The sequence below is a fragment of the Strigops habroptila genome, chromosome Z (assembly GCF_004027225.2).
Source record: "Strigops habroptila isolate Jane chromosome Z, bStrHab1.2.pri, whole genome shotgun sequence".
NCBI lineage: Eukaryota > Metazoa > Chordata > Aves > Psittaciformes > Psittacidae > Strigops > Strigops habroptila.
Genome location: NC_044302.2, coordinates 101,287,752 through 101,309,473, shown reverse-complemented (window position 1 = coordinate 101,309,473; position 21,722 = coordinate 101,287,752). Strand labels below are relative to the sequence as shown.

At 51.4% G+C, this 21,722-nt stretch overlaps 2 protein-coding genes across 13 annotated transcripts; both read left to right on the top strand.

Moving 5' to 3' along the window:
- Positions 1-6: 6 nt before the first annotated feature.
- POLI (DNA polymerase iota) lies at positions 7-1,591 on the top strand. Its single transcript, XM_030474921.1, has 2 exons — positions 7-184; positions 705-1,591. The coding sequence occupies exons 1-2, from the start codon at positions 26-28 to the stop codon at positions 1,467-1,469; spliced, it is 924 nt and encodes a 307-aa protein (XP_030330781.1). The 5' UTR covers positions 7-25; the 3' UTR covers positions 1,470-1,591.
- Positions 1,592-6,578: 4,987 nt separating this feature from the next.
- CZH18orf54 (chromosome Z C18orf54 homolog) lies at positions 6,579-21,666 on the top strand. 12 transcript variants are annotated; one of them, XM_030474902.1, is made up of 9 exons: positions 6,600-6,635; positions 9,033-9,103; positions 9,695-9,972; positions 13,761-14,420; positions 14,750-14,885; positions 15,022-15,172; positions 15,655-15,780; positions 18,642-18,715; positions 21,489-21,666. In XM_030474902.1, exons 3-9 carry the CDS (start codon positions 9,726-9,728, stop codon positions 21,562-21,564), a joined length of 1,470 nt encoding a protein of 489 aa, XP_030330762.1. In that variant the 5' UTR covers positions 6,600-6,635; positions 9,033-9,103; positions 9,695-9,725; the 3' UTR covers positions 21,565-21,666. The 12 variants fall into 12 exon arrangements, with proteins under 12 accessions (XP_030330756.1, XP_030330762.1, XP_030330758.1 ...); XM_030474898.1 differs by having other exon boundaries at positions 9,033-9,114; XM_030474904.1 differs by lacking the exon at positions 6,600-6,635 and adding an exon at positions 6,757-6,780.
- Positions 21,667-21,722: the final 56 nt, after the last annotated feature.

The following is a 21,722-nucleotide window of genomic DNA, read 5'->3' as shown; positions in this document are numbered from 1 at the left end:
TCATCTCCCCTTGGTCACCATCTTAATGAAGCTCTTGCGGAAGATGATCGACGTGGAGCTGCCTTTTCACCTCACCCTCCTCAACATCTGCTTCTCCAACCTCAAAGAGCTTCCCAGCAACAAGAAGGGATCGATTGGTTTCTACCTCAAGCCCATGGTCCCACCTTCAGGTCCTGGGGGACAGGTACATTGGAAGAGTCTTTGAGCTGCTCAGTTGAGAGATGGACCTTCCGGTGGCTGGGTGCACCCCAAAAGTGGTCAACAGCTTGATGACCAAGTGGAGATCAAGGCTTGGTGGTGGGGGACATGGATGGTGGGATGGAGCACCCTCAGCATGGTGGTGGTGACACCAAGCTGGGTGGTGAAGGGATGGGATCCAAAGGGGACCTGGAGAGGTGGGACCACGTGGTCCTCATGGAGTTCCACCAAGCCAAGAGCAAGGTCGTGCCCATGGGATGGGGCAATCCCAGCCCAACCATGGGCTGGGGTGGATGGGCTGGAGCAGGAGGAGAAGGATTTGGGGATGGGGGGGGGGGTGAGGAGAAGCTGCCCATGACCTGGTTGGGCCTCTCTATGAGAGGGCTTGGTCAGCCTGGAGAAGGCTTCAAGGAGACCTTAGACCTTTGCTGTTAGTAAAGGAGTTGTTGGTCGCTAGTAGGTTACACACAACATACTCATGCTTTTACCTGTGCTCTTTGCTGTAGGAAGCTGAAGAGGTCCCACAAGGGGAGGGAAGCGCTGCTTGCAACCAGACTTTTGGCATCGGAAGCAGCGCAATTCCCAAACCATGGAAGCTTTCGGAGCGACAGGCAAGCCCCATGAGGAAAAGAGGAATTCCCGACTTCCCAGTTCCCTCTTTTCCTGCTGCCATCGACGCGGAAGTCTTCAGAGAGCTTCCCGAAGCCATTCAACAAGAACTTCTTTCTGCCCGCCCGGAATTCCATGCTGGGAATGGTTTGGATGAGCCATATGTCTCTATTCCCAAAGAGACGCCCAGTTTTTCCCCGAATCCTGAGGGATTAAGCCGTGCTACTCACTCCAAAGGGTGTAGTAAACGTGTAGCAGCACCCCAGGGCTGTGTAGTTGCTTTGGGCCCCAACTCTGAGGCTGCTGCTTCTTCTGAGTATCCCGGAAAGTCAGAGCCAAGCACGGAGAAGGAACCTCTGGAAGTTGGGATGAGCCAAACTGGTTTGTGTGGCTCCAACTGGGAGCAGGCAACGCCACCTCCGGCTCAACCTCGTAGTAGAGAAGTCGTATTTCCTCCTCACGTGGACACAAAGACCTTTTATGAGCTACCTGCGGACGTGCAGCAGGACCTGTTGGCTGAATGGAAGAGCCGGGAAGATGGACCCAAACCTATGGATAAACCCTTGGAAAAGCCTCGAGGGAGGAAAGGAAGAGGGAAAGCAGCGCCTTGTGCATCCAACAGCTTGTGGAGATACTTTAAACCCCAGGGAAAAGGGTTGTAGTAAGGAGAGGAGCAGCGCTCGAAGGCGCTTTACTTGCGTTTCCTTCCGTCTGACTTCGGGCGAGCTTACTACATGTTGTAAATAACTACCTGGCGACATAAAAGCTGCTGGTGACACTTGAAGTAGGAGTTGGTCTTCTAAGGCCCCTTCACCACGTTCAAGCCATTCCCGTTGTCCCAGCCCTCCATCCCTTGCCCAAAGGCCCTTCTCCAGGTCTCTTGGTGCCTCTTTAGGCCCTGGAGCTGTCACGGTGCATGATGGGAGGTGTAGTCCCAGTAGCGCTGCCCTCAATGCTGCGCCTACAGCTCCCACAGTGCCCACCGCGCTGGCCGCCATTGCGGCGCGGCGCATGCCGGGAGTTGTAGTCCCTGTAGGGCTTCATTCAATGTTACGCCTACAGCTCCCACAATGCGCTGCGCGCCGGCCGCCATTTTGCCACGGTGCATGATGGGAGGTGTAGTCCCAGTAGCGCTGCCCTCAATGTGCGCCTACAGCTCCCACAGTGCCCAGCGCGCTGGCCGCCATTGCGGCGCGGCGCATGCCGGGAGTTGTAGTCCCTATAGGGCTTCATGCAATGTTACGCCTACAGCTCCCACAATGCGCTGCGCGCCGGCCGCCATTTTGCCACGGTGCATGATGGGAGGTGTAGTCCCAGTAGCGCTGCCCTCAATGCTGCGCCTACAGCTCCCACAGTGCCCAGCGCGCTGGCCGCCATTTTGCCACGGTGCATGATGGGAGGTGTAGCCCCAGTAGCGCTGCCCTCAATGCTGCGCCTACAGCTCCCACAGTGCCCAGCGCGCTGGCCGCCATTTTGCCACGGTGCATGATGGGAGGTGTAGCCCCAGTAGCGCTGCCCTCAATGCTGCGCCTACAGCTCCCACAGCGCCCAGCGCGCGGGCCGCCATTGCGGCGCGGCGCATGCAGGGAGTTGTAGTCCCTATAGGGCTTCATTCAAGGTTACGCCTACAGCTCCCACAGTGCGCTGCGCGCCGGCCGCCATTTTGCCACGGTGCATGATGGGAGGTGTAGTCCCAGTAGCGCTGCCCTCAATGTGCGCCTACAGCTCCCACAGTGCCCAGCGCGCTGGCCGCCATTGCGGCGCGGCGCATGCCGGGAGTTGTAGTCCCTATAGGGCTTCATTCAATGTTACGCCTACAGCTCCCACAATGCGCTGCGCGCCGGCCGCCATTTTGCCACGGTGCATGATGGGAGGTGTAGTCCCAGTAGCGCTGCCCTCGATGCTGCGCCTACAGCTCCCACAATGCCCAGCGCGCGGGCCGCCATTGCGGCGCGGAGCATGCCGGGAGCTGTAGTCCCGCCAGCGCTGCCGCCATGCTAAGGTCTTCTCCAGAGCTTCTCCTCACCCCCCCCATCCCCAAATCCTTCTCCTGCTGCTCCAGCCCATCCACCCCAGCCCGTGGTTGGGCTGGGATTGCCCCATCCCATTGGGATTGGGATCCCATGGGATTAAGCAGGACCTTGCTCTTGGCCTGGTGGGACTCCATGAGGACCACACGGTCCCACCTCTCCAGCGTGTCCAGGTCCCTCTGGATCCCATCCCTTCACCATATAGTTGGTGAGGTGCTTGATCCCAGTATCCCACAAAGACATCGAAGAGCTCCAGCCCCATTCCCAAATCTTTACACCCCCCCCCCTTAGTTTTGGTGCTCCAGGAGCTGCCCAACTACTCCGTGTGTAAAGAGCAGCTTTTAATGGGATGCTGCATCCAACTGCATCCAAGATTTCCTTCCCAAAGAGCTTGTAACTTGGTTGGAAGCCTGTAGAACACAAGGATGTTGGCTCGATGCAGCTCCTAGTAGATAACGGAGGTGAGAATTGCTGCAAGCGTGTGTAAAGCTGTGGTAAAGCTTTACTACTCCTCTTCTATCATTGATACAATCCTGGTTTTAGGGGGATATCGTTATTCCCAACGTATCAAGCACCGAAATATTCCAAACCATTCCCTGCTTAGGTTCCAAGCAACATCCTGGGCCTTCGCCGGCATTCCCGCATCATTCCCAACAAGAGAAAAGCAGGAGTCACTACAGAACGCTTCAACTTGACGTAATTCCCACCGAAAATCCCCTTCTTCTACTCGGATAGTGAAGCCGAGTCCTTGAGGAGTGAATCCAAGGCAAAATTCCCCATGGATTAAGGGCTTGGGATAGTCCCCTTAGGTTTAGTTGTGGTGTATCAAGCCTTCGAGTCCAGCTCTGGTTTGGGGGTGATGAAGGGGCCGCAGGGATGGGGCAGCCCCAGCTTCTCCTTTCAACCCATCCCATTGTCCCACCACCCTCACGTGGGGAAGATCTTCATCCCAAAATCCCATCTAACTCTTCCCTCTTCCACTTGGGAGCCCAAACTCCTCATCCCATCCCTCCATCCCCTCGTCCAAAGCCTCTTTCCAGGTTTCCTGGAGCCCCTTTAGGCGCTGGAGCTGCTCTAAGGTCTCCCCTTCAGGAGCCTTCTCTTCTCCATCCCAATCTCCATCTTCTCTGTCCCCACCTCGACCTGTCTTTGGAGTATCTTCGTAGTATCTTTGTAGTATATAGAGTATATGTAAAGAATGAGGATGTAAAGAGTAGTACTACCAGTGATAGCAACCCGAGGGCAGCTTCGATCGTCACCTAAATCCGTGCTACTCAACACTGAACTCATCGCTCAAGAGACGGAAGCCTTACTCCAGAGATTCTCACCCTTAGTAGCTCAGCGTCCTCAGCCTCGGAACGAGGGAGCTACAAAGGGACAGCAAGAACCGAAGCACGCCTACAACCGCGAGTAGGAATCCGCTTGCAGCTATGAAGATGCAACAGCTTGAAGAGAACAACCTGGAGTAGGGGAAGGTGGTTCTGTTGGAACTCCATGAGGTCCCTTCCAACCCATCCCATGTTTCTGATGGAGAATTCCATTTCCAGAGCTTGGGAAACCCGTCTCCTCTCTCCCAGCCCTGCTACTGCCCCGTCGACCAAGCCGCTCCATGACCCATAGTAACTCCTGAGCACTCTCCGTCCTGGAGTATCCTGGGTGTAGGAGCAAAGCGTCCTCCCAACGGCCGCTTCCAGGCAGTCCCTTGGGCTGGGAACCTGGCAAAGGAATATGTGGGAATGGGAGGGAAAGGCTCATCCCGGTGTTCCCGGCTTTGGGAATGGGTTCCGGCTCCGGCAGGGGGGGGTTCGTTGCGGGGGGGGGGCGGTGGGACGTGGGGGGGTGGATGGGGCTGTTCGCTGTGGGTCGGGATGAGCCGGAACCCCCCCGTTCCGCGGGGCATGATGGGAGCTGTAGTCCCGCCAGCGCTGCAGTCAATGCTGTGCCTACAGCTCCCACAGTGCCCTGCGCGCCGGCCGCCATTGCGGCGCGGGGCATGCTGGGAGTTGTAGTCCCTGCCAGTGTTGATGCCATGCTGCGCCTACAGCTCCCACAGTGCGCTGCGCGGCGCCGCCATCACGCCGTGGTGAATGATGGGAAGTGTAGTCCCGCTAGCGCTGCCCGCAATGCTGTGCCTACACCTCCCATAATGCGCTACGCGCCGCCGCCATTGCGGCGCGGTGCATGCTGGGAGGTGTAGTGCCTGCTAATGTTGCCGCAATGTCGGGCCTACAGCTCCCACAGTGCACTGCGCGCCGGCCGCCATTGCGGCGCGGGGCATGATGGGAGGTGTAGTCCTGCTAGCGTTTCATTCAATGCTGCGCCTACAGCTCCCACAATGCGCTGCGCGCCGGCCGCCATTTTGTCACGGTGCATGTTGGGAGGTGTAGTCCCGCCAGCGCTGCCATCAACATGCTCCTACAGCTCCCATAGTGCCCTGCGGGCAGGCCGCAATTGCTGGGCGGCGCATGCCGGGAGTTGTAGTCCCCATAGGGCTGCATTCAATGTTACGCCTACGCCTCCCACAATGCGCTGCGCGCCGGCCGCCATTTTGCCACGGTGCATGATGGGAGGTGTAGTCCCAGTAGCGCTGCCTTTAATGCTGCGCCTACAACTCCCACAATGCCCAGCGCGCGGGCCGCCATTGCGGCGCGGAGCATGCCGGGAGCTGTAGTCCCGCCAGCGCTTCCGCAATGCTGCGCCTACAACTCCTACAGTGCCCTGCGTGCCGCCGCCATTGGGCGGCGGGGCATGATGGGAGCTGTAGTCCTGACATGGCTGCATTCACTGCTGCGCCTACAGCTCCCACAATGCGCTGCGCGCCGGCCGCCATTTTGCCACGGTGCATGATTGGAGCTGTAGTCCTGCCAGCGCTGCCGCCATGCTGCTCCTACAACTCCCACAGTGCCCTGCGCGGCGCTGCCATCCTGGCGCGGGGCATGCTGGCAGCTGTAGTCCCGCTGGCACCGCCCGCCATGCTGCGCCTACGCCTCCCACAGTGCCCAGCGCGCCCGCGGCCATTTTGTCACAGTGCATGATGGGAGCTGTAGTCCCGCCAGCGCTGCCTTCAATGCTGCGCCTACACCTCCCACAGTGCACTGCGCGCTGGCCGCCATTGCGGCGCGGCGCATGCCGGGAGTTGTAGTCCCTCTGGGGCTTCATTCAATGTTACTCCTACAGCTCCCACAATGCCCTGCGCGGCACCGCCCTCCCAGCGTGGTGCATGATGGGAGCTGTAGTCCTGCCAGCGCTATATTCAATGCTGCGCCTACAGCTCCCACGGTGCACTGCGCGCCGGCCGCTTTGGCGCTTTGGTGCGGGGATGATGATGATGATGATGGTCTTATGTGGCTGAAGATGATGGTGGTCGCGAGGTAAGGACGATGATGATGGTCTCATGGGGACGCCGGGAGCTGTAGTGCTGCCAGCACCGCCCGCAGTGCCGCGTCTGCAGCTCCTGACGCCGCACTCGGCGGGCGCCATCGCGGCGCGGGGCATGCCGGGAGCTGTAGTCCTGCCAGCGCCGTATTCAATGCTGTGCCTACACCTCCCACAATGCCCTGCGCGCCGGCCGCCATTTTGCCACGGTGCATGATGGGAGCTGCAGTCCCAGCAGCGCTGCCCTCAATGCTGCGCCTACAGCTCCCACAATTCCCTGCGCGCCGGCCGCCATTGCTGCGCGGTGCATGCCGGGAGCTGTAGTCCTCCTAGCGCCGCCCTCCATGTTACGCCTACACCTCCCACAGTGCCCCGCGCGGCGCCATTTTGTGGCGGGCGCGGCGGTTTCAAACGCGGGGCGCGGTGAGAGCTCCCGGCGGGAATGGGGCGGGAATGGGGCGATGTGGGGCGGGATGAGGCGGGAATGGGGCGATGTGGGGCGGGATGAGGCGGGAATGGGGCGATGTGGGGCTGGAGGAGCTGCTGTGCCCTGTGCTGGGCGCGTCTGGTGAGGGAAAATGGGGGGGGGGGGATCATGGCGGCGGGGGGGGGGGCACGGGGGGGGTGGTCTTAAGGGGCTGATGATGATGATGGTGCTGTGGGGATGAAGATGATGGTGGTCGTGTGGGGATGAAGATGATGATGGTGGTCTTATGGGGATGATGATGAAGATCTTATGGGGATGATGATGATGATGGTGCTGTGGGGCTGACGATGGTGCTGTGGGGCTGAAGATGATGATGGTCATGTAGGGATGATGATGATGGTGGTGTGGGGCTGAAGATGGTGGTGGTCCTGTGGGGATGATGATGATGATGGTCTTATGGGGGTGGTGATGGTGGTCTTATGGGGATGATGATGATGATGGTGGTCATTTGGGGATGATGAAGATGATGGTGTGGGGCTGATGATGATGATGATGGTCGTGTGGGGATGATGAAGATGATGGTCCTGTGGGGATGAAGATGATGATGGTCTTATGGGGATGAAGATGATGATGATGGTCTTACGGGGATGATGAAGATGGTGTGGGGCTGATGATGATGGTGGTGTGGGGATGATGATGGTGGTCTTATGGGGCTGAAGATGATGATGGTCTTATGGGGATGATGATGATGATGGTCTTATGGGGATGATGATGATGATGGTGGTGTGGGGCTGGTGATGATGTGGGGATGATGATGATGGTGTTATGGGACTGATGATGAAGATGATGGTCGTGTGGGAACGAAGGTGATGGTGGTTGTGAGGCGATGAAGATGATGATGGTCTTATGGGGCTGAAGATGATGGTGGTTGTGTGGGGATGATGAAGATGATGATGGTCGTGTGGGGCTGATGATGATGGTCTTATGGGGATGAAGATGATGATGGTTGTGTGGGGATGATGATGATGATGGTGCTGTGGGGCTGACAATGGTGCTATGGGGCTGAAGATGATGATGGTCGTGTGGGGCTGATGAAGATGATGGTGGTCGTGTGGGGATGATGATGATGATGGTGGTCGTGTGGGGATGATGATGATGATGGTGGTCATGAGGGGATGATGAAGATGATGGTCCTGTGGGGATGAAGATGATGATGGTCTTATGGGGATGAAGATGATGATGATGGTCTTACGGGGATGATGAAGATGGTGTGGGGCTGATGATGATGATGGTGTGGGGATGATGATGGTGGTCTTATGGGGCTGAAGATGATGATGATGGTCCTGTGGGGCTGATGAAGATGATGATGGTCTTATGGGGATGAAGATGATGGTGGTCATGTGGTGATGATTGTGGTCCTGTGGGGACGATGATGATGATGGTGTGAGGATGAAGATGATGGTTGTGTGGGGCTGATGATGATGAAGGTCTTATGGGGCTGATGAAGATGATGGTGGTCGTGTGGGGATGATGGTGATGATGGTGGTCTTATGGGGCTGAAGATGATGATGGTCGTGTGGGGATGATGAAGATGATGATGATGGTCTTACGGGGATGATGAAGATGGTGTGGGGCTGATGATGATGATGGTGGTTTTATGGGGCTGAAGATGATGATGGTCTTATGGGGCTGCTGCTGATGATGGTCTTACGGAGATGAAGATGATGATGGTTGTGTGGGGATGATGATGATGAAGGTCTTATGGGGCTGATGAAGATGGTGATGGTCCTGTGAGGATGAAGATGATGATGGTCATGTGGGGATGATGGTGATGGTGGTCTTATGGGGATGAAGATGATGGTCCTGTGGGGCTGATGATGGTGCTGTGGGGCTGAAGATGATGATGGTCGTATGAGGATGAGGATGGTGATGGTCGTGTGAGGATGAGGATGATGATGGTCATGTGGGGCTGATGATGATGATGGTCTTATGGGGATGAAGATGATGATGGTCATGTAGGGATGATGGTCTTATGGGGCTGATGATGATGAAGGTCTTATGGGGCTGATGAAGATGGTGATGGTCTTATGGAGATGAAGATGATGATGGTGGTGTGGGGATGATGATGGTGAAGGTCTTATGGGGCTGGTGATGATGATGGTCTTATGGGGATGAAGACGATGGTCCTGTGGGGCTGATGATGGTGCTGTGGGGCTGAAGATGATGATGGTCTTATGGGGCTGATGATGATGGTGTGAGGCTGATGATGATGAAGGTCTTATGAGGATGAAGATGATGATGCTCTTATGGGGCTGATGACGATGGTGTGGGGCTGCTGCTGGTCCTATGGGGCTGATTACAACCAACTTACTCCTCTCTCTCCCCTCTCCCAGCACCTCCCTCCCTTTACTACCAGGACCTACTCGTGTTGTATCTCCACAACCTCCTCCAAGGTTCCTCCAAGGTTCCTCCAAGGTGACCAGGACCACTTGGAGCCACCCCGCGCTTCCTACTCCCTGTTGGATGGAGCTGAGTAACTTACACCTCAGTGTAGCTTAGCCAAGCGCTTTACTACGTGTCCCCGTTGCGGTTGTAGCTAAAGAGCCGTGGAGAGAATGGTTTCCTATTGGTTTACACCGAGTTGTTGGGGGGTTTGTGCTGCTTCCTCTGAAGCCACGACCCCAACTCTTATAGTAACACTACTTCTATGTGTATTTAAGTTGTATATTTGGGGCCAAAGAGGAGCAATACTCACTGGTGGGCATCACACCAACGGTCCTGAGTGTCTTTTACAACTGGCTTTCCTTACTCTTTGTGTAGCTTCCCTCTCCTAAAGGTTTACTACACCACATTCCCCTTCTTTCCCCCCTCGGAGCCTTGATTTCCTGCCTTTGGCCCAAGCTTCCCCCCTAAACAAGGAGGTTTTAAGCTCCACCGTTACTCCTAGGAGTAAAATAGGAGTTAGAGATGAAAAGCCAGCCCATCTTACAGCTGGTGTAACCTGTGAGTAGCTACCAATGCTTGTTACCCTTTATCCTTTGCTTCCTTTGAGCAGGAGGAGGAAGCTTCCAGCAACAACCGTGCCCATGGAGGAACGGAGTAACTACTCCTCTGCTTCCTCAGTGTCTTCCCTACTTACAAGCTGTAGTAGCAGCACCAAGGCCTACTCCGAGGGCTTCATTCACTACAAGGGCAAGCTCTACAGCTCCGCCTCGGAGGCCTTGGAAGCTTACATGGAGGACTTTGAGGCCGGGCACACGGCTCCATATGGAAGCACAGGGAAGATCCGCCTCCAGCCGGGCATTCCCAAGGGGTGTGCCAAGGAAAACCAAGGTATTTTTCCTCCTTTTTGCCTCTTTTTCCCCCTTTTCCCCTCCTTTTCCTCCTTTTTCCTCTTCTTTTCCTCCTTTTTCCCCTCCTTTTCCTCCTTTTTCCCTCCTTTTCCTCCTTTTTCCCCTTCTTTTCCTCCTTTTTCCCCTCCTTTTCCTCCTTTTTCCACTATTTTCCTCCTTTTTCCCTCCTTTTCCTCCTTTTTCCCCTCCTTTTCCTCCTTTTTCCCCTCCTTTTCCTCCTTTTCCACTTCTTTTCCTCCTTTTTCCCTCCTTTTCCTCCTTTTTCCTTCCTTTTCCCCCTTTTTCCCTTTCTTTTCCTCCTTTTCCCCTTCTTTTCCTCCTTTCCCCCTCCTTTTCCTCCTTTTTCCCCTCTTTTTCCTCCTTTTTCCCCTCCTTTTCCTCCTTTTCCCCTCCTTTTCCCCCTTTTCCCCTTCTTTTCCTCCTTTTTCCCCTTCTTTTCCTCCTTTTTCCCCTTCTTTTCCTCCTTTTCCCCTCCTTTTCCTCCTTTTCCCCTTATTTTCCCCCTTTTCCCCCTTTTTTCCCTCCTTTTCCCCTTTTTTCCCTCCTTTTCCCCCTTTTCCCCTTCTTTTCCTCCTTTTCCCCTTCTTTTCCTCCTTTTCCCCTTCTTTTCCTCCTTTTCCCCTTCTTTTCCTCCTTTTCCCCTTCTTTTCCTCCTTTTCCCCTTCTTTTCCTCCTTTTCCCCTCCTTTTCCCCTTTTTCCCCTTCTTTTCCTCCTTTTTCCACTATTTTCCTCCTTTTTCCCTCCTTTTCCTCCTTTTCCCCCTTCTTTTCCTGCTTTTTCCCCTTCTTTTCCTCCTTTTCCCCACCTTTTCCTCCTTTTTCCTCTTCTTTTCCTCCTTTTCCCCTTATTTTCCCCCTTTTCCCCCTTTTTTCCCTCCTTTTCCCCTTTTTTCCCTCCTTTTCCCCCTTTTCCCCTTCTTTTCCTCCTTTTTCCCCTCCTTTTCCTCCTTTTTCCCTCCTTTTCCCCCTTTTCCCCTTCTTTTCCTCCTTTTTCCCTCCTTTTCCTCCTTTTTCCCTCCTTTTCCTCCTTTTCCCCTCCTTTTCCTCCTTTTTCCCCTTCTTTTCCTCCTTTTTCCCTTCTTTTCCTCCTTTTTCCCTTCTTTTCCTCCTTTTTCCCCTTCTTTTCCTCCTTTTTCCCTCCTTTTCCTCCTTTTCCCCTCCTTTTCCTCCTTTTTCCCCTTCTTTTCCTCCTTTTTCCCCTTCTTTTCCTCCTTTTTCCACTATTTTCCTCCTTTTTCCCTCCTTTTCCTCCTTTTCCCCCTTCTTTTCCTGCTTTTTCCCCTTCTTTTCCTCCTTTTCCCCACCTTTTCCTCCTTTTTCCTCTTCTTTTCCTCCTTTTCCCCTTATTTTCCCCCTTTTCCCCCTTTTTTCCCTCCTTTTCCCCTTTTTTCCCTCCTTTTCCCCCTTTTCCCCTTCTTTTCCTCCTTTTTCCCCTCCTTTTCCTCCTTTTTCCCTCCTTTTCCCCCTTTTCCCCTTCTTTTCCTCCTTTTTCCCTCCTTTTCCTCCTTTTTCCCTCCTTTTCCTCCTTTTTCCCTCCTTTTCCTCCTTTTTCCCCTCCTTTTCCTCCTTTTTCCCTCCTTTTCCTCCTTTTTCCCTCCTTTTCCTCCTTTTTCCCTCCTTTTCCTCCTTTTCCCCTCCTTTTCCTCCTTTTTCCCCTTCTTTTCCCCCTTTTTCCCCTTCTTTTCCTCCTTTTTCCACTATTTTCCTCCTTTTTCCCTCCTTTTCCTCCTTTTTCCCCTTCTTTTCCTGCTTTTTCCCCTTCTTTTCCTCCTTTTCCCCTCCTTTTCCTCCTTTTTCCTCTTCTTTTCCTCATTTTCCCCTTATTTTCCCCCTTTTTCCCCTTTTTTCCCTCCTTTTCCCCCTTTTCCCCTTCTTTTCCTCCTTTTTCCCTCCTTTTCCCCCTTTTCCCCTTCTTTTCCTCCTTTTCCCCTCCTTTTCCTCCTTTTTCCCTCCTTTTCCTCCTTTTCCCCTCCTTTTCCTCCTTTTTCCCCTTCTTTTCCCCCTTTTTCCCCTTATTTTCCTCCTTTTTCCACTCTTTTCCTCCTTTTCTCCCTCCTTTTCCTCCTTTTTCCCTCCTTTTCCTCCTTTTTCCCCTTCTTTTCCTGCTTTTTCCCCTTCTTTTCCTCCTTTTCCCCTCCTTTTCCTCCTTTTTCCTCTTCTTTTCCTCATTTTCCCCTTATTTTCCCCCTTTTTCCCCTTTTTTCCCTCCTTTTCCCCCTTTTCCCCTTCTTTTCCTCCTTTTCCCCTCCTTTTCCCCCTTTTCCCCTTCTTTTCCTCCTTTTTCCCTCCTTTTCCTCCTTTTTCCCTCCTTTTCCTCCTTTTTCCCTCCTTTTCCTCCTTTTCCCCTCCTTTTCCTCCTTTTTCCCCTTCTTTTCCTCCTTTTTCCCTCCTTTTCCCCCTTTTCCCCTTCTTTTCCTCCTTTTTCCCTTCTTTTCCTCCTTTTTCCCTTCTTTTCCTCCTTTTTCCCCTCCTTTTCCTCCTTTTCCCCTTCTTTTCCTCCTTTTTCCCTCCTTTTCCCCCTTTTTCCCCTCCTTTTCCTCCTTTTTTCCTCCTTTTCCCCCTTTTCCCCTCCTTTTCCCCCTTTTTCCCTTCTTTTCCCCCTTTTTCCTCTCTTTTTCCTCCTTTTTCCCTCTTTTTCCTCCTTTTTCCCCTTCTTTTCCTCCTTTTTCCCCTCCTTTTCCTCCTTTTTCCCTCCTTTTCCTCCTTTTCCCCTCCTTTTCCTCCTTTTCCCCTCCTTTTCCTCCTTTTTCCCCTTCTTTTCCTCCTTTTTCCCTCCTTTTCCCCCTTTTCCCCTTCTTTTCCTCCTTTTTCCCTTCTTTTCCTCCTTTTTCCCTTCTTTTCCTCCTTTTTCCCCTCCTTTTCCTCCTTTTCCCCTTCTTTTCCTCCTTTTCCCTCCTTTTCCCCCTTTTTCCCCTCCTTTTCCTCCTTTTTTCCTCCTTTTCCCCCTTTTCCCCTCCTTTTCCCCCTTTTTCCCTTCTTTTCCCCCTTTTTCCTCTCTTTTTCCTCCTTTTTCCCTCTTTTTCCTCCTTTTTCCCCTTCTTTTCCTCCTTTTTCCCCTCCTTTTCCTCCTTTTTCCCTCCTTTTCCTCCTTTTCCCCTCCTTTTCCTCCTTTTCCCCTCCTTTTCCTCCTTTTTCCCCTCCTTTTCCTCCTTTTTCCCTCCTTTTCCTCCTTTTCCCCTCCTTTTCCTCCTTTTTCCCTTCTTTTCCCCCTTTTTCCCTCCTTTTCCTCCTTTTTCCCCTCCTTTTCCCCTCCTTTTCCTCCTTTTTACCTCTTTTCCTCCTTTTTCCCTCCTTCCCCCCCTTCGCCCCCCCAAAAGCAGCTACTCCAAGGTGTAAAACTGTTGTTTTTAGCTCTATTAACCTCTAGTAAGCGCCGAGGTTTAACACAGGGGCATCATCTCGGGTCTTACTACATGGAGTAAGGCCTGAAATCCTCACGTTGTAGCTCCAAATAGCCCCTTCCTCAATGGGGAGCTCCAAACGGGCTGTCAAAGGTTGACTCCTTCATTGGCCTGACTCAAAAGCAGCTACTCCGAGGTGTAAAGCTGTTGTTTTTAGCTGTATTAACCTCTAGTAAGTGCTGAGTTTTAACACTGGGGGCATCCAGTTGGATGTGCTTTTGGACAACCTGTTGTAGGTGAACACATCCCTACTCCTTGCAGTAGCCTTGGAGTAGCTGCGCTTGGTAAGCTCTCTTCTCCCCCAAACCATTCCATGATTCTAATGTGCCAAATGGGATAATCCCTGGAAAATATCCCTGTTTTCCAGAGCTGGATGACTTCCATCACTACTTCAAGTTGGATTCTCCTCCTCCACCCTCTAGAAGCTCCGATGAGTATGTCCCCGACTGCACCAGCTTTACAACAGAGGAGCTTTTAGCATTCCCAGCGGATGGATCCCAACCTTTTCCCCACCTTCTTCCATGGAAATCCAGGAAAACAAGCCCAGAATCCCTTAAAACCTCTCCCTGCCCTTCCCAACGCTGGGATTTGGGGAGAGGATTCCATCCCCACAACTACGTGAGTAGTAAGAAACTCAAAGGAAGCGCCGAGCCTTTGGTAGAGGATTCCCAGAGTTTTCCAGGTGGGAATTATCCCACGTGGCTCAGTAGCCAAAAACCTGATTTAAGCGTATCCGGGATAAGCAGCATTCCCACTTTTCCCTATCCCAGCTGGTTGAAGACTTACAACCTCCTTTGCGATGCTGCTCCAAGCCTTGCTCCAGGTAGTAGCGGGCAAAGCCAAGCTTCCTCTTCCCTTATCCCAAAAAAAGGACTTTCCAATGGAGACAATTCCCACTTTTCCAAGCCAAGCAATTCCCAGCATTCCAGAGGTGATCCAAGGGGAGAAAGGTGCAACTACGACTTTACTCATGGGTGCTACTCGCCGGATAACTCATCTTTGAGCCGCACTAAGAAGCTCTTAAGAGGTAACTATAGTACGAAGCATCTGTGGGCAGTTTACTCCCTGTAGTAGTAATTCACTTCCACTCTCCCACCTCAAAGCACTTCCTTGGAGCAACTTACACATGGTTTACTACTGGATAGTTGTCACATAGCCATCCTGTGGTGAAATACAACCTGTCTTAGGGAAGAGCAGCAAATCCTACTTACTCCTGGAAGGTTTTCATGCTCTAAAGTAACTAAAGGTGTAGTTTGGGCTCTCTACTCACTGTTGTAAGTCCAGGAGTAGTTTACGTTGAGGGTAACACCCCAACAAGGTGCAAATGATGCTCTTCAACACGTCTTTGTGTTGTAGAGCCCCACCTCCCCTCCCACTTTACTCCAGGGAGTACTTCAACTAAGCCTGAAGCCAGCATGGAAAAGGAGGGGAGTCCTTCTACAACAGAGATACTCCGAGGTGCAAGCCCACGGGTAGAAGCTCCGGCTGCTTTGTAAGTACCCACAAACCCACTTCTGCAACCGCCTTACTCCACGCTTACACCTTGAGTAGCTTTTGAGTAAGGCTTTAGCACAGGCAGGAGGAAAGGGGGGTCCGATGGGATTCCATCCCAATCCCATTCCCTGCAGCTTCTCAACCTCTTCTACTCCTCCGTTCCTTACTCAACGTCCCTTTAGTAAGGCCTCAAGGTGCTCCAGGATCATGGAGGATCCTCCAGCATTCCCAAAAGGAGCCATGATGAAGGAATTCCTGGAATCCTGCTGGAATGAGAAGCAGAAGGTGAGTAAAAGGAGCCCCAAAGACCTTTACTTCTCTGCTCCGGGGTCACCCCACTGAGTTACTCCATCTACTCATGGTTTCCTACCGGCTTACTCCATCTACTCATGGTCTCCTCCACATCAGAAGGACGTGGAGTAAGTCCAAAGGAGGCCACAAGGATGAGTAGCACCAAGTTGAGCCCATTGAGGTGCTTCAAGCTTCCATGATGGGCTCCAAAGGGGGTGGAGATGGAGCTTCCTCAAGGCCTGGAGTGATGGGACCAAGAGCGATGGACCCAAAGCAGAAGATCTTCACCAAGAAGATGCTGGGACATGAGAAGGGGTTGAAAGGCCAAAGCTTGGAGCAACTTTTGGTGGCAAGAAGCTCATTCCAAGACAACTTTAAGGGAGAGATGGAACCATTTGGGATGGCTTGAGGAGACCATCAAGGAATTGGTGGGGTTGGGATGAGCAGCATCAACCTCTTTGGGCTTTTTGCTTTAGGAAGAAGCTGCTGTTGGAGGTCACCAAACCAGGCCCCTCGAAGCTCTGAAGCTCCTGTTGTTCCAACTCCAAGCGATGGAGGCGAGGTGGAAGCAGAGGACAACCACTGAGGAAGAGCTTGGAGTAGTGAGTCCTTCCCTATAGGGAATGTTGTCTTGGAAAGGACCCTTCACGCTCAACTAACTCCTTCCAAGGAGCTTCTCCATCCAAGCCATTGCAGTGTCCCACCACCCTCCTGGTGGAGAACATCCTGAGATCCCAGCTCATCTGGTTTGGGGTCTCAAATGCATGGTTTGGGGGCTACAACATGTAGTTATGGGTCTGCAACATGTAGTTATGGGCCTGCAACACGTAGTTTGGGGCCTACAACACGTGGTTTGGGGTCTACAACACGTGGTTTGGGGTCTCCAACATGTGGTTTGGGGTCTACAACACGTGGTTTGGGGTCTACACATAGTTTGGGGTCTGCAACACGTGGTTTGGGGTCTGCAACACATGGTTTGGGGTCTACAACATGTAGTTTAGGGTCTACAACACGTGGTTTGGGGGCTACAACATGTAGTTATGGGCCTACAACATGTGGTTTGGGGTCTACAACACGTGGTTTGGGGTCTACACATAGTTTGGGGTCTGCAACACGTGGTTTGGGGTCTCCAACATATGGTTTGGGGCCTACAACATGTGGTTTGGGGTCTATAACATGTAGTTATGGGCCTACAACATGTAGTTGTGGGCCTACAACATGTGGTTTGGGGTCTACAACACGTGGCTTGGGGTCTACGCATAGTTTGGGGTGTGCAACATGTGGTTTGGGGGCTACAACATGTAGTTATGGGCCTACAACATGTGGTTTGGGGGCTACAACATGTAGTTATGGGCCTACAACACGTGGTTTGGGGTCTACAACACGTGGTTTGGGGGCTACAACATGTAGTTATGGGCCTACAACACGTGGTTTGGGGTCTGCAACACGTGGTTTGGGGTCTGCAACACGTGGTTTGGGGTCTGCAACACGTGGTTTGGGGTCTGCAACACGTGGTTTGGGGTCTGCAACACGTGGTTTGGGGTCTGCAACACGTGGTTTGGGGTCTGCAACACGTGGTTTGGGGTCTACAACATGTAGTTTAGGGTCTACAACATGTGGTTTGGGGGCTACAACACGTGGTTATGGGCCTACAACGTGGTTTGGGGTTTACAACAGGTAGTTATGGGCCTACAACATGTGGTTTGGGGTCTACAACATGTAGTTATGGGCCTACAACATGTGGTTTGGGGTCTACAACATGTAGTTATGGGCCTACAACATGTGGTTTGGGGTCTACAACATGTAGTTATGGGCCTACAACATGTGGTTTGGGGTCTACAACATGTAGTTTAGGGTCTACAACACGTGGTTTGGGGTCTACAACATGTAGTTATGGGCCTACAACATGTGGTTTGGGGTCTACAACATGTAGTTATGGGCCTACAACATGTGGTTTGGGGTCTACAACATGTAGTTATGGGCCTACAACACGTGGTTTGGGGTCTACAACATGTAGTTTGGGGTCTACAACATGTAGTTATGGGCCTACAACATGTGGTTTGGGGTCTACAACATGTAGTTTAGGGTCTACAACACGTGGTTTGGGGGCTACAACATGTAGTTATGGGTCTGCAACATGTGGTTTGGGGTCTACAACATGTAGTTATGGGCCTACAACACGTGGTTTGGGGTCTACAACATGTAGTTTGGGGGCTACAACATGTAGTTATGGGCCTACAACACGTGGTTTGGGGTCTACAACATGTAGTTTAGGGTCTACAACACGTGGTTTGGGGGCTACAACATGTAGTTATGGGTCTGCAACATGTGGTTTGGGGTCTACAACATGTAGTTATGGGCCTACAACATGTGGTTTGGGGTCTACAACATGTAGTTATGAGCCTACAATATGTAGTTGTGGGCCTACAACATGTGGTTTGGGGTCTACAACACGTGGCTTGGGGTCTACGCATAGTTTGGGGTGTGCAACATGTGGTTTGGGGGCTACAACATGTAGTTATGGGCCTACAACACGTAGTTTGGGGGCTACAACACGTAGTTTGGGGTCTACACGTAGTTTGGGGTCTGCAACATGTGGTTTGGGGTCTCCAACGCGTGCTTTGGGGTCTCCAACACCTGGTTTGGGGCCTACAACATGTAGTTATGGGCCTACAACATGTAGTTATGGGCCTACAACATGTGGTTTGGGGTCTCCAACACCTGGTTTGGGGCCTACAACATGTAGTTATGGGCCTACAACACGTGGTTGGGGTCTCCAACACGTGGTTGGGGTCTCCAACACGTGGTTTGGGGTCTCCAACACGTAGTTTGGGGTCTACAACGTGTGGTTTGGGGTCTACAACATGTAGTTTGGGGTTTACACATAGTTTGGGGTCTACAACATGTGGTTTGGGGTCTCCAACACATGGTTTGGGATCTACACATAGTTTGGGGCCTACAACACGTAGTTGGGGGCCTACAACACATAGTTGGGGGCCTAAAACGTGTAGTTTGGGGTCTCCAACACGTAGTTTGGGGTCTCCAACACGTGGTTTGGGATCTACACATAGTTTGGGGCCTACAACATGTAGTTTGGGGCCTACAACACATAGTTGGGGGCCTAAACCACGTAGTTTGGGGTCTCCAACACATGGTTTGGGATCTACACATAGTTTGGGGCCTACAACACGTAGTTGGGGGCCTACAACACATAGTTTGGGGCCTACAACACGTAGTTAGGGGCCTACAACACATAGTTGGGGGCCTAAAACATGTAGTTTGGGGTCTCCAACATGTAGTTTGGGGTCTCCAACACGTAGTTTGGGGTCTCCAACACATGGTTTGGGATCTACACATAGTTTGGGGCCTACAACACGTAGTTGGGGGCCTACAACACATAGTTTGGGGTTTACAACACGGAGTTTCCTTCCCTTAATTCCCGATTCCTTTGGCTCTTTTGAAGCTTCGAGGAGGAGAAGAGCCTGGATCCCACGTGTGCACCATGGAGAGAGCTCTACTCGCTCGCTCCGTCCAGGAGTAAGTACTCATTGCTTTCCTCTTCTCCCTAGTCAATGAAGTGTCTCGTCTGAGGTGCAATCCCTGAGGAAGGAGCCCGAAGTAGGGAATTCCGCCCAGTTTAGGGAGTGGAGAAGCACCTACAGGGTCTACTCAATGAGTAAACATCTTTACTCCATCTCTAGCAATGGATACTCCGCCTGTTGCAATAGATACTCCACCTGTAGCAATGGATACTCCACCTCTGGTAATAGATACTACATGTCCAGCAGTAGATACTCTATCTGTAGTAATAGATACTCCATCTCTAGCAATGGATACTCCACCTGTAGTAATAGATACTCCACCTATGGTAATAGATACTCCACCTGTTGCAATACATACTCCATCTATGGCAGTAGATAGTCCATCTGTAGTAATAGATACTCCACCTCTTGCAGTAGATACTCCACTTGTAGCAATAGATACTCCATCTCTAACAAGAGATACTCCACCTCTGGCAATAGATACTACATCTCCAGCAATAGATACTCCACCTGTTGCAATAGATACTCCATCTCTTGGAAGAGATACTCCATCTATGGCTATAGATACTTTATCTGTAGTAATAGATACTCCATCTGTAGTGATAGATACTCCATCTCTGCTAATAGATAACTCCATCTATGGCAATAGATACTCCATCTCTAGCAAGAGATACTCCATCTATGGCAATAGATACTCTTGCAAGAGATACTCCATTTGTAGTAATGGATACTCCACCTCTTTCAATAGCTACTCCACTTCTAGCAATAGTTACTCCATCTATGGCAATGGATACTCCACCTTTGGCAATAGATACTTCACCTATTTCAATAGATACTCCATCTATGGCAAGAGATACTCTATCTGTAGTAATTGATACTCCATCTCTAGCAATGGATACTCCATCTGTTGCAATAGATACTCCACCTGTAGCAATGGGTACTCCATCTATGGCAATGGATACTCCACCTCTGACAATAGATACTCCACCTGTAGCAGTAGATACTCCATCTATGGCAAGAGATACTCCACCTGTAGCAATGGATACTCCATCTATGGCAAGAGATACTCCACCTCTAGCAATAGATACGCCACCTGTAGCAATAGATACTCCACTTCTAGCAAGAGATACTCCATCGATGGCAATAGATACTCCGTCTGTTGCAATAGATACTCCACCTATAGCAATAGATGCTCTACCTATGGCAGTCGATACTCCACCTATTGCAATAGATACTCCATCTGTAGTAATAGATACTCTATCTATGGCAAGAGATACTCCATCTCTAACAAGAGATAATCTATCTGTAGTAATAGATACTCCACCTCTGGCAATAGATACTCCCCCTCTTGCAATAGATACTCCACTTGTAGCAATAGATACTCCACCTCTGGCAATAGATACTCCCCCTCTTGCAATAGATACTCCATCTGTAGTAATAGATACTCCATCTATGGCAATGGATACTCCACCTCTGGTAATAGATACTCCACCTCTTGCCATAGATACTCCTAGCAATAGATGCTCCATCTCTAACAAGGGATACTCTATCCATAGATACTCCGCCTATAGCAATAGATACTCTACCTATGGCAGTCGATACTCCCCCTCTGGCAATAGCTACTCCATCTGTAGTAATAGATACTCCCCCTCTTGCAATAGATACTCCACCTCTTGCAATAGATACTCCACTTGTAGCAATAGATACTCCACCTCTTGCAATAGATACTCCACTTGTAGCAATAGATACTTCGTCTGTAGTAAGAGATACTCTATCCATGGTAATAGATACTCTATCTGTAGTAATAGATACTCCATCTCTAGCAACAGATAGTCCCTCTATGGCAGTAGATACTCCACCTCTAGCAATAGATACTCCATCTCTAGCAATGGATACTCCACCTTTAGCAATAGATACTCCACTTGTAGCAAGAGGTACTCCATCTACAGCAATAGATACTCCATCTATGGCAATGCTCTATCTGTAGTAATAGATACTCCCTCTCTAGCAAGAGATAGTCCATCTATGGCAATAGATACTCCATCTGTAGTAATAGATACTCCATCTATGGCAATGGATACTCCATTTACAGCAATAGATACTCCACCTCTAGCAAGAGATACTCCACCTCTAGCAATAGCTGAAGTATTTCTACACCCAGATGGACTTTACTAACCCCCCCAGTTCAATCCAGGGCCAAAATCCTCTTACTACAAGGAAGTAAAGGCCTAAACCTCGGATTCCACTCCCGAAATGAGCCTTCGAGTGAGTTACGAGGGAGTAAACCACTTCAGGTTGAGGAGGGAACCACTTTCTCCGCCCCATACTCCCTGGTTTACTCCAGTTTGTAGCCCAAACGGAGGAATTCCTCCTGTTCAACCCCACCGACGAAGCAAAGGCCCCAAATTCAGGGGTTCTTTTACACCTTGAGTTGAAATCCAGCCTTAAATCCTCCTTCCAGCAGCATTTCCCATCGGATCAAGGGAGGAAAAGGCCTTGAGGATGAGTAGATCCACCCCTTTCGTAGCAACTCCTTGTAGTTGAGGCGCCTTCCTAATACTTCACCTCCAAACAGGGGTTTTAGCCTTGTGAGTAGCATCTGGGTGTAATTTACAACCTCTACGCTACAACAGGTCGCACGTAGAGGTGGAAACTACGCGGAAATCCACCCAACCCCTAAAACTCTCCAAGCACAGATCGTTTCGTGTCCGTTGTAGTTTACAACCAGCCGTAACCTGCTCTTAAAGGGCCTCCTTTTATCTCCTCAGGGCTTTAGAGCGTTGTCTTCAAAGCCTCGGAGCTGAAGGTGACCACCAAGAGGCCTTCTCCTCCTCCAGAAGATAAAGGACTCAGCTATGGGGCTCAGCCCTAGACGCTACAACATGGAGTAACTCACTTATGGGTCTCTATGGGTCGAAGCTGCTCTTTAAAGTGGTGTCTTGAGTCCTCTTGCTTCTACTTGTGCTTTTCCTTAACCCAAAGCTTGAGGAGCAAGGAATGGG

Bases quoted from the DNA above. Each gene is read 5' to 3' on its own strand.
- POLI (XM_030474921.1), top strand. From the start codon at position 26: ATGAAGCTCTTGCGGAAGATGATCGACGTGGAGCTGCCTTTTCACCTC. The intron at 185-704 runs GTACATTGGAAG...TCTTTGCTGTAG, and splicing joins CTTCAGGTCCTGGGGGACAG to GAAGCTGAAGAGGTCCCACA.
- CZH18orf54 (XM_030474892.1), top strand. From the start codon at position 8,946: ATGGGGCTGATGACGATGGTGTGGGGCTGCTGCTGGTCCTATGGGGCT. The intron at 14,421-14,749 runs GTAACTATAGTA...TTTGTGTTGTAG, and splicing joins CACTAAGAAGCTCTTAAGAG to AGCCCCACCTCCCCTCCCAC. The intron at 18,716-21,488 runs GTAAGTACTCAT...TTATCTCCTCAG, and splicing joins CTCGCTCGCTCCGTCCAGGA to GGCTTTAGAGCGTTGTCTTC.